An 11663-nucleotide genomic window follows, 5' to 3' on the forward strand; every position below is an offset into this window, starting at 1 on the left:
CCCCTTACATTTCGGCAAAGCGTAAAGGTACTCATATTATAAATCTCGCTAGAACGGCCCGTTTTTTATCAGAAGCTTGTGATTTAGTTTTTGATGCAGCAAGTCAGGGAAAAAGTTTCTTAATTGTTGGTACCAAAAAAAGAGCAACAGATTTAGTAGCATCAGCTGCAATAAGGGCTCGTTGTCATTATGTTAATAAAAAGTGGTTCAGTGGTATGTTAACGAATTGGTCGATTACGAAAACTAGACTTTCTCAATTTAGAGACTTAAGAGCGGAAGAAAAAATGGGAAAATTCCACCATCTCCCAAAAAGAGATGTGGCAATCTTGAAGAGAAAATTATCTACCTTACAAAGGTATCTCGGCGGGATCAAATATATGACGAGATTGCCAGACATTGTGATCGTCCTTGATCAGCAAAAAGAGTATATAGCTCTTCGGGAATGTGCCATTTTGGGAATTCCTACTATTTCTTTAGTCGATACAAATTGTGACCCGGATCTCGCGAATATATCGATTCCAGCCAACGATGACACTATGACTTCAATTCGATTGATTCTTAACAAATTAGTATTTTCAATTTGTGAGGGCCGTTCTCTCTATATAAGAAATCGTTGATTAAGAATATATAGTGAATTCTTGGACAACTGCGTAGATTTATGGAATGACTTACTATATCTTTTTTTGCATAGAATTTGTTTTGCATAGAAAAAAGAAGGGGAATATTGATATATATTAGAGGGTATTGATATATATTATGATCTGATGTGCTTTCTTGGTATCCTAAATATCAAATTAATAGTTCAAGTTGCTGAGTTGAGAAAGAGATGGTTGAATCAAAAGAATTCCTTTTTTGAAGTTCAATTTTTATCAGAGGACAATATGAATATTATACCTTGTTCCATTAAAACACTCAAGGGGTTATACGATATATCGGGTGTAGAAGTAGGCCAACACTTCTATTGGCAAATAGGAGGTTTTCAAATTCATGCCCAGGTACTCATCACTTCTTGGGTCGTAATTACTATCTTGCTAGGTTCAGTTGTCATAGCTGTTCGGAATCCACAAACCATCCCGACCGACGGGCAGAATTTTTTTGAATATGTCCTTGAGTTTATTCGAGACTTGAGCAAAACTCAGATTGGAGAAGAATATGGTCCCTGGGTTCCCTTTATTGGAACTATGTTCCTTTTTATTTTTGTTTCAAATTGGTCGGGTGCTCTTTTACCTTGGAAAATTATAGAGTTACCCCATGGGGAATTAGCAGCGCCCACGAATGATATAAATACTACTGTTGCTTTAGCTTTACTCACGTCAGCGGCATATTTTTATGCTGGTCTTAGCAAAAAAGGATTGAGCTATTTCGAGAAATATATTAAACCAACCCCAATCCTTTTACCAATTAACATCCTAGAAGATTTCACAAAACCATTATCGCTTAGCTTTCGACTTTTCGGGAATATATTGGCGGATGAATTAGTCGTTGTTGTTCTTGTTTCTTTAGTCCCCTTAGTAATCCCTATACCGGTCATGTTTCTTGGATTATTTACAAGCGGTATTCAAGCTCTTATTTTTGCAACATTAGCCGCAGCCTATATAGGTGAATCCATGGAGGGTCATCATTGAATTGACTAGTTTTGGAATATAGTATTTTTTTTTTCAGCTTAGCTCAATTCATGCATGGTTCCAGATAATCTGCTTGGTTGCAATAGTTAGAAATGCGTATGAATATATAGCCTAGAGTTGTAGGAGAGAGAATAGAATAGACTATATTATGGAATTTTCAAAGTATATATGCATTAAGGAGGGTGGAGTCAGGCTAGATCTATACTATAATAAATATCCTTAATATCTATAAGTGGAGTCCTCTTTTATGCGGGTTTCCACTTTAAGCAATGATTTTAGAATCCGATTCAATAGAAAATGAGAAAATATGCAAACAAAATAGAAGAAACAAATGTATATAGGATATTGATATTATATTATATATTCCTAGGTTAGATTCATTATCTAATCCGATATATGGATATAGAATTCCCTTCTATGTAGTTCGGACAATTCACATTTCAATTTGATTTCAATTTGTACTTTTTAGTTACTTTACTTCTCCCCAATAGAGCTTAGAAGTAAGAATTTTTTGGTTGATTGTATCCTTAACCATTTCTTTTTTTTTGACACGAGGAACTACTCACCATGAATCCACTAATTGCTGCTGCTTCTGTTATTGCTGCTGGATTGGCCGTAGGGCTTGCTTCTATTGGACCTGGAGTTGGTCAAGGTACTGCTGCAGGACAAGCTGTAGAAGGTATTGCGAGACAGCCAGAAGCAGAAGGTAAAATACGAGGTACTTTATTGCTTAGTCTAGCTTTTATGGAAGCTTTAACAATTTATGGACTAGTTGTGGCACTAGCGCTTTTATTTGCGAACCCTTTTGTTTAATCCTAAAAAAAAAAGTTCTTTCGATTTCGATTAGATACTTTTTTCTTTTTTTAGTAAATTGGTATTTGCTTCCGCAATTCCAATTATATCAATACTTTATTTAATTTACTCCTATTTATTACTCCTGGAATTATCTATTTATCGGGACAGATAATACCGCATTCTAGGAAGGGCTGAGTTGAGTATGATTAATTTAGAAGATATGCTCGCCTTCTTATTTCCCGTCCTTAGTTTAGGAAAGTGGAAAGTTTTTTCCTTTTATTTTAGGAATTTTGGGAACGGAACATTTCAACAAAGGAAGCCTTTCACCGGTCAAACAAGACCTAAGACTTAATCTAAAAGAAATTACTAGATTGAATCTATTTGCATTAAAAAAACCGATCAAAAAAGGGCGAGCGAAGTAAGTGATCGAAAAACTTTGTTCTTTGTTCGTCCTATCTATAAGAGGAGAGCATATGAAAAATGTAACCCATTCTTTCGTTTTTTTAGCTCACTGGCCATCCGCTGGCAGTTTCGGGCTTAATACCGATATTTTAGCAACAAATCTAATAAATCTAACTGTAGTGGTTGGTGTTTTGATTTTTTTTGGAAAGGGAGTGTGTGCGAGTTGTCTATTTCAAGAATAGATTGGATCTATCCGGCTGCACTTTAGAATATTTTTTAGTATTTTTCGGATAAATAAGAAAAGGGTGCACGATCTCGACGAATTACTTCTGAATAAATTCAGAAATCATATGGAAGAACCATAGCATTTCGCGACTCATTGGTAAATCAATTTTGATTCTCTATAAACCAAGAATGTGAGACCATTAACACGGTTAAAGCTAAACTGCTTGAAGTCCAGGCAAAAAGAGGTACTCTTTCTACAACTATATTAGTATTAGTACCGAATTTAAACGGGAAATAGCTAATGTAAAATTTATCTGATATAGAACACTCATATCGATAAAATGGTTTGAACTATTTACTAGAAAAAAAAAGAAGGGGCACCCTGCCCTTTTTTAACCAATGCCGAATCGACGACCTATGTATAAAAAAGAGAAATTTTTTGGATTTGAAGAAAAAAAAAAAAGAATTCTATTAATTTTCATTTTCCATTTATTTAGTTAGTTTTTCTTAATGAAATTGAAATTATTAACTAAAGGGCAAATATAAATAAAGAAACAACTTTGCTGACCATGATATATTTTTATCTAGGCGGAAGAGTCCTCTTAATATTTATCTAGTCTTATATAGGTTTCGGTATATTGAAATATAAACATAAAAAATAAGATAGAGGATAGGCTCATTACTTATACTTAAAAAAAGATATGGAAATTGCTATAGCAAAAAAAGAAAAAAAGGAGCGTGAGAGCCAAATGAATCGAAAGATTCATGTTTGGTTCGGGAAGAGATCATAAAAGTTGTAAACTTACAAAATAATCTACTTTCATTAAAAGATTTATTAGATAATCGAAAACAGAGGATCTTGAGTACTATTCGAAATTCAGAAGAATTGCGTAGAGGGACCATTGAGCAACTCGAAAAAGCTCGGATTCGATTACAGAAAGTCGAACTAGAAGCGGATGAGTATCGAATGAATGGATACTCTGAGATAGAACGAGAAAAAGCAAATTTGATTAATGCTACTTCTATTAGTTTGGAACAATTAGAAAAGTCTAAAAACGAAACCCTTTATTTTGAAAAACAAAGGGCAATGAATCAGGTCCGACAGCGGGTTTTCCAACAGGCCGTACAAGGAGCTCTAGGAACTCTGAATAGTTGTTTGAATACCGAGTTACATTTCCGTACGATTCGTGCTAATATTGGCATTCTCGGGTCCCTGGAATGGAAGAGATAATTAAATTAATTAGGCCTTGAACTTCTACTTTCGTTTAGAATTTAGGCATTATTTTTCCCCTTGCTTTCGAAAAAAGAGTCAAGAAACACTAATGGCAACCCTTCGAGTCGACGAAATTCATAAAATTCTCCGCGAACGTATTGAACAATATAATAGGAAAGTAGGGATTGAGAATATAGGTCGCGTAGTTCAAGTGGGGGATGGGATTGCTCGTATTATAGGTCTTGGTGAAATAATGTCGGGTGAATTAGTCCAATTTGCAGAAGGTACTAGGGGTATTGCTCTGAATTTGGAATCCAAAAATGTTGGGATTGTATTAATGGGCGATGGGTTGATGATACAAGAGGGCAGTTTTGTAAAAGCAACAGGAAGAATTGCTCAGATACCCGTGAGTGAGGCTTACTTGGGTCGTGTTGTAAATGCTCTGGCTAAACCTATTGATGGGAAAGGCGAAATTATAGCTTCCGAATCTCGCTTAATTGAATCTCCTGCTCCAAGTATAATTTCCAGGCGTTCCGTATACGAACCTCTTCAAACAGGGCTTATTGCTATCGATTCGATGATTCCTATAGGGCGCGGTCAGCGAGAGTTAATTATTGGGGACAGACAGACTGGCAAAACAGCAGTAGCTACAGATACAATTCTCAATCAAAAAGGGCAAGGTGTAATATGTGTTTATGTAGCTATCGGTCAAAGAGCATCCTCCGTAGCTCAAGTAGTAACTACTTTCCATGAGGAGGGGGCCATGGAATACACTATTGTAGTAGCTGAAATGGCGGATTCACCTGCTACATTACAATACCTCGCTCCTTATACGGGAGCAGCCCTGGCTGAGTATTTTATGTACCGCGAACGGCATACTTTAATAATTTATGATGATCTCTCCAAACAGGCACAAGCTTATCGCCAAATGTCCCTTCTATTAAGAAGACCTCCCGGCCGTGAGGCTTATCCAGGGGATGTTTTTTATTTGCATTCACGCCTTTTAGAAAGAGCCGCTAAATTAAATTCTCTTTTAGGCGAAGGAAGTATGACCGCTTTACCAATAGTTGAGACTCAATCTGGAGACGTTTCCGCCTATATTCCTACTAATGTAATCTCCATTACAGATGGACAAATATTCTTATCGGCGGATCTATTCAATGCCGGAATTCGACCCGCTATTAATGTGGGTATTTCTGTTTCCAGAGTAGGATCCGCGGCTCAAATTAAAGCCATGAAACAAGTAGCTGGCAAATCAAAATTGGAACTAGCTCAATTCGCAGAGTTACAAGCCTTTGCACAATTCGCCTCTGCTCTCGATAAAACAAGTCAGAATCAATTGGCAAGGGGTCGACGATTAAGGGAATTGCTTAAACAATCCCAGGCAAATCCTCTCCCAGTGGAAGAGCAGATAGCTACTATTTATACCGGAACAAGAGGATATCTTGATTCGTTAGAAATCGAACAGGTAAATAAATTTCTGGATGAGTTACGTAAACACCTAAAAGATACTAAACCTCAATTCCAAGAAATTATATCTTCTAGCAAGACATTCACCGAGCAAGCGGAAATCCTTTTGAAGGAAGCTATTCAGGAACAGCTGGAACGGTTTTCCCTTCAGTAACAAATAAATTTGGCATATCTACTCTTGTTATTTTGCATGTCTACTCTTGTTATTTGAATCATGCAAAAAAGTTTTCTTTGTTTTTAGTTTAGTATAGTTATTTAAAGAATAGATAGAAATAAGATTGCGTCCAATAGGATTTGAACCTATACCAAAGGTTTAGAAGACCTCTGTCCTATCCATTAGACAATGGACGCTTTTCTTTCGTATTTTATTCTTTCTTTTATTCTTTCTTTTATTTGTTGTCTTCTTCCGAGAAAAAACTGTTAGACCAAAACTCTTTTAGGAAATCAAAAAATCCAGATACAAATGGATGATGTATATATCATGCATATATCATTAAAGAAGGAGTATGGGGCCGGTAGTGGGAATCGAACCCGCAACCCCAAGGTTATGAGACTTATGAGCTACCAAACTGCTCTATACTCTTAAACTAAAGAGGGGTAACTAGTGGATAAAAGAGGGTTCGATACGTCCCTCTACCATATCTATACAAATAGAATAGTCCATTTATACAGAATGGTAAAGAGGGCTCCTCTATGATTATCAATTCCAGAAATCCATACAAATACGAAAGGGTATTTTATCCTTACCAACTGGATCTTGTTGCACCCGGTAATAAACATTCATAAACCATTTCTCGAAGTACGTGTCCGGATAGCCCAAAATGTCGATAGTTAGCTCTAGGTCTTCCGGTCAAAAAACAACGTCGATGAAGGCGTGTAGGTGCACTATTACGCGGTAGGGATTGCAATTTTTCTCGCATTTTCGTTTTTTCACTCAAACTCAAGGGAGAAACTTTGCTTCTTATCTTTTTTTTTAAAGATTGACGAATCAAATGATATTTCTGTTCTAATTTCTGCCGCTTCTTCTCCCTCTGAATCAAACTCTTTTTTGCCATAATGTGCCGTTGCTATTATTATCAAGTATACGGTTCTAATCCTAGATGGAAAAATAAATAGAAAAAGAAATTTAAGAAGGCGGATCCTCCCTCTCTATCAAGAGTAATGAACTAGGTGCTGATACAGTACAAAAAAACAAACTAAATTAACCAAACTTGCCTGATGTTGAGGCAATCAAGAAAGCTGCATAAGTGAATATATAACCCACGGAAAAGTGAGCTAATCCAACCAATCTTGCTTGCACAATGGAAAGAGCCACAGGCTTATCTCTCCAGCGAATTAAATTAGCTAAAGGTGTGCGTTCATGAGCCCATGCTAAAGTCTCAATTAATTCCTGCCAATACCCCCGCCAAGAAATTAAGAACATAAATCCAGTAGCCCAAACAAGATGTCCAAATAAGAACATCCAAGCCCATACCGATAAACTATTCATCCCAAAAGGATTATATCCATTGATAAGTTGTGAAGAGTTTAACCATAGGTAATCTCTTAACCATCCCATCAAATAAGTGGAGGATTCATTAAATTGTGAAACGTTGCCCTGCCATAATGTGATATGTTTCCAATGCCAATAAAAAGTAACCCACCCAATGGTATTTAACATCCAGAAAACTGCCAAATAAAATGCGTCCCAAGCAGAAATATCACAAGTACCGCCGCGCCCTGGGCCGTCACAAGGAAAACTATACCCAAAATCCTTTTTATCCGGCATTAATTTGGAACCGCGTGCGTCTAAAGCGCCCTTTACTAAAATCAATGTAGTTGTATGCAAACCTAGAGCAATAGCATGATGAACCAAGAAATCCCCAGGTCCTATTGTTAAGAAAAGCGAATTACTATTCTCATTAACAGCATTCAACCATCCGGGCAACCATAGGCTTCGACCCGCATTGAAAGCGGGGCCATTCGTTGAAGATAAGAGTATATCGAACCCATATGTCGTCTTGCCATGAGCAGATTGTATCCATTGGGCAAATATAGGTTCGATCAAGATTTGCTTTTCTGGAGTACCAAAAGCAAGCATGACGTCGTTATGAACATAAAGGCCCAAGGTATGGAATCCTAGAAAGAGGCTAGCCCAACTTAAATGAGATATGATAGCTTCTTTATGGTCTAACATTCTTGCCAATACATTATCCTCATTCTGTTCCGGATTGTAATCCCTAATGAAAAAAATAGCTCCATGAGCAAAAGCCCCTGTCATGATGAACCCCGCAATATATTGGTGATGAGTATATAAAGCAGCTTGAGTAGTAAAGTCTTGTGCTATGAATGCATAAGGAGGTAAAGAGTACATATGTTGAGCTACTAAGGAAGTAATAACCCCTAAAGAAGCTAGAGCAAGACCTAACTGAAAATGAATCGAATTGTTGATTGTGTCATAAAGGCCCTTATGCCCACGCCCTAATCGACCCCCCGGAGGAGTATGCGCTTCTAAAAGATCTTTAATACTGTGCCCAATTCCGAAGTTAGTTCGATACATGTGACCGGCAATGAGAAAAATAAATGCAATAGCTAAATGATGGTGAGCCATATCAGTCAGCCACAAACTTTGTGTTTGTGGATGGAATCCCCCAAGAAGAGTTAGAATGGCAGTTCCCGCTCCTTGAGCGGTACCAAATAAATGATTACTCGAATCAGGGTTTTGGGCATAAAGATTCCACTGACCCGTCAAAAGGGGTCCCAACCCCTGGGGATAGGGTAATACATCTAAGAAATTATTCCATCGAACGTACTCCCCCCTGGATGCGGGAATAGCAACATGAACTAAATGTCCTGTCCAAGCCAAAGAACTTACCCCGAAAAGTCCTGACAAATGATGATTGAGACGAGATTCCGCGTTTTTGAACCACGAAAGGCTTGGTTTCCATTTGGGTTGTAGATGTAACCAACTCGCTATTAAGGACAGCGTAGAAAGAAATAATAGAAAAAGAGCTCCAGTATAAAGATCTTCATTGGTGCGTAATCCTATTGTATACCACCACTGATAAACCCCAGAATAAGCAATATTCACTGGACCAGCAGCACCTCCTCGAGTAAAGGCTTCCACAGCGGGTTGACCAAAATGAGGATCCCAAATCGCATGAGCAATAGGTCTTACGTGTAAAGGATCCTGTATCCATGATTCAAAATTTCCTTGCCAAGCTACATGAAACAGATTTCCGGACGTCCATAGAAAGATTATTGCTAATTGCCCAAAGTGAGAAGCAAAAATGTTCTGATAAAGACGTTCTTCAGTAATATCATCATGACTTTCGAAATCATGTGCGGTAGCAATACCAAACCAAATACGACGAGTAGTGGGGTCCTGAGCTAAGCCTTGGCTAAACCTGGGAAATCTTAATTCCATAATGCCTTTCAAATCCTCCTAGCCACTATCCTACTGCAATAATTCTCGCTAAGAAGAATGCCCATGTCGTGGCAATTCCACCCAGAAGGTAATGGGTTACTCCTACAGCACGTCCTTGTATAATGCTCAAGGCTCTAGGCTGAGTAGCAGGAGCAACTTTTAATTTGTTATGAGCCCAAACGATAGATTCAATGAGTTCTTGCCAATAACCACGGCCGCTGAATAAAAACATTAAACTGAAGGCCCAGACAAAATGAGCACCTAAGAAAAAAAGACCATATGCAGATAATGAAGAACCATAAGACTGAATGACTTGCGATGCCTGTGCCCACAAGAAATCTCGAAGCCACCCATTAATCGTAATGGAACTCTGTGCAAAGTTTCCCCCTGTAATATGAGTTACCACCCCTTGATCACTTATGGTACCCCAAACATCCGACTGCATTTTCCAACTGAAATGGAAAATGACTACCGAAATTGCATTGTACATCCAGAATAAACCTAAGAAAACATGATCCCAAGCAGATACTTGACATGTTCCCCCTCGGCCAGGCCCATCGCAAGGAAAGCGAAAACCTAGATTTGCTTTATCGGGTATCAAACGGGAACTCCGAGCAAATAAAACACCTTTCAAAAGTATTAATACAGTCACATGTATGGTAAATGCATGAATGTGATGGACTAAAAAATCTGCGGTTCCTAATGGAATCGGTAACAAAGCCACTTTGCCACCTACTGCTACTAACTCGCCGCCTCCCCACGTTAAGCTAGTACTTGTTGTTGCACCAGGAGCTGTTACGCCAGGCGCAGTAGCATGGATATTTTGTACCCATTGAGCAAAGATAGGTTGTAATTGTATGGCGGTATCCGAAAACATATCTTGTGGACGGCCTAAAGCACTCATGGTATCATTATGAATGTACAAGCCAAAACTGTGAAAACCTAGAAATATACATACCCAGTTAAGGTGGGATATGATTGCATCGCGGTGTCTAAGGACGCGATCTAATAGATCGTTGTATCGAGTAGTTGGATCATAGTCTCTTACCATAAAAATTGCTGCATGTGCAGCAGCACCGACTATTAGAAATCCGCCAATCCACATGTGGTGTGTGAACAAGGAAAGTTGTGTACCATAGTCAGTAGCTAGGTATGGATAGGGAGGCATAGAATACATATGATGAGCTACAACAATGGTTGTAGAGCCTAGCATAGCTAGGTTAAGAGATAATTGAGCATGCCATGACGTTGTTAAGATTTCATAAAGACCCTTATGGCCTTGTCCTGTAAATGGGCCCTTGTGAGCCTCCAAAATATCTTTAAGTCCATGGCCAATACCCCAGTTGGTCCTATACATATGACCTGCGATTAGGAAAAGAATAGCAATAGCTAAATGATGGTGTGCAATATCGGTCAGCCAGAGACCACCGGTTACTGGATCTAGTCCTCCACGAAAAGTCAGAAATTCTGCGTATTTGGACCAATTTAAAGTGAAAAAAGGGGTTGCTCCTTCGGCAAAACTAGGATAAAGTTGAGCCAAAAGGTCCCGATTCAAGATAAATTCATGAGGAAGTGGTATCTCTTTAGGATCCACCCCAGCGTCAAGAAATTGGTTAATTGGTAAAGATACATGAATTTGGTGTCCCGCCCAAGAAAGAGACCCAAGTCCTAATAATCCCGCTAAGTGGTGATTCAACATGGATTCTACATCTTGGAACCAGGCCAATTTGGGAGCGGCTTTGTGATAATGGAACCAACCAGCAAAAAGCATTAACGCTGCAAAAACCAATGCACCAATTGCAGTACAATAGAGTTGTAATTCACTAGTTATTCCAGATGCTCGCCAAAGCTGAAAAAAACCAGAGGTTATTTGGATTCCTCGGAAACCCCCACCTACATCACCATTCAATATTTCTTGCCCTACTATAGGCCAAACTACCTGAGCACTGGGTCCAATGTGAGTAGGATCACTTAGCCATGCTTCATAATTGGAAAAACGGGCACCATGAAAGTACATGCCACTCAACCAAAGAAAGATAATGGAAAGTTGCCCGAAATGAGCACTAAAAACTTTTCTAGAAATCTCCTCCAAATCACCAGTATGACTATCGAAATCGTGAGCATCAGCATGTAGGTTCCAGATCCAAGTGGTAGTATCAGGGCCCTTAGCTAGTGTTCTTGAGAAATGGCCGGGTCTCGCCCATTCCTCAAAAGATGTTTTTACAGGATCCCTATCCACAACAATTTTTACTTCTGGTTCCGGCGAACGAATAATCATTAACTCCTCCTCTTTCCGGACAAGACATACAAAGAGACCCGCCAACTGTCTTTTTTTTTAGTGAATCTTTGAAAGATAGATTTTGAAAGATAGATTTTGAAAGATAGATATTGTGATTAGTTCTTTTCTTTACTATACTACCACCCTTCTTTTTTTTTAGTTATTCACTGGAGCAATTATATATTAAAGTCAATCCGAGGCAAGTGTTCGGATCTATTATGACATAAAGGTTAGGTGCCTAACGGACAT

General features: G+C 38.5%; 4 protein-coding genes and 1 non-coding gene across 5 annotated transcripts; 2 read left to right on the plus strand and 3 right to left on the minus strand.

Moving 5' to 3' along the window:
* Positions 1–369: 369 nt before the first annotated feature.
* Positions 370–1939, plus strand: LOC123423163 (ATP synthase subunit a, chloroplastic). The gene has a single exon (XM_045107798.1). It carries the CDS (start codon positions 765–767, stop codon positions 1623–1625), a length of 861 nt encoding a protein of 286 aa, XP_044963733.1. The 5' UTR covers positions 370–764; the 3' UTR covers positions 1626–1939.
* Positions 1940–4266: 2327 nt separating this feature from the next.
* LOC123423160 (ATP synthase subunit alpha, chloroplastic) lies at positions 4267–5990 on the plus strand. Its single transcript, XM_045107795.1, has one exon. It carries the CDS (start codon positions 4370–4372, stop codon positions 5882–5884), a length of 1515 nt encoding a protein of 504 aa, XP_044963730.1. The 5' UTR covers positions 4267–4369; the 3' UTR covers positions 5885–5990.
* Positions 5991–6009: 19 nt separating this feature from the next.
* TRNAR-UCU lies at positions 6010–6081 on the minus strand. Its single transcript has one exon. It is a non-coding gene; the product is annotated as a tRNA-Arg (tRNA).
* A 5-nt stretch (positions 6082–6086) lies between these two features.
* LOC123423159 (photosystem I P700 chlorophyll a apoprotein A2) lies at positions 6087–9232 on the minus strand. The gene has a single exon (XM_045107794.1). It carries the CDS (start codon positions 9134–9136, stop codon positions 6932–6934), a length of 2205 nt encoding a protein of 734 aa, XP_044963729.1. The 5' UTR covers positions 9137–9232; the 3' UTR covers positions 6087–6931.
* Positions 9162–11611, minus strand: LOC123423157 (photosystem I P700 chlorophyll a apoprotein A1). Its single transcript, XM_045107793.1, has one exon. It carries the CDS (start codon positions 11412–11414, stop codon positions 9162–9164), a length of 2253 nt encoding a protein of 750 aa, XP_044963728.1. The 5' UTR covers positions 11415–11611.
* Between the last annotated feature and the right edge of the window lie 52 nt (positions 11612–11663).

Source organism: Hordeum vulgare, unplaced genomic scaffold (assembly GCF_904849725.1).
Source record: "Hordeum vulgare subsp. vulgare unplaced genomic scaffold, MorexV3_pseudomolecules_assembly, whole genome shotgun sequence".
NCBI classification, from domain to species: Eukaryota; Viridiplantae; Streptophyta; class Magnoliopsida; order Poales; family Poaceae; genus Hordeum; species Hordeum vulgare.

Bases quoted from the DNA above. Each gene is read 5' to 3' on its own strand.
- LOC123423163 (XM_045107798.1), top strand. From the start codon at position 765: ATGTGCTTTCTTGGTATCCTAAATATCAAATTAATAGTTCAAGTTGCT.
- LOC123423160 (XM_045107795.1), top strand. From the start codon at position 4,370: ATGGCAACCCTTCGAGTCGACGAAATTCATAAAATTCTCCGCGAACGT.
- LOC123423159 (XM_045107794.1), bottom strand. From the start codon at position 9,136: ATGGAATTAAGATTTCCCAGGTTTAGCCAAGGCTTAGCTCAGGACCCC.
- LOC123423157 (XM_045107793.1), bottom strand. From the start codon at position 11,414: ATGATTATTCGTTCGCCGGAACCAGAAGTAAAAATTGTTGTGGATAGG.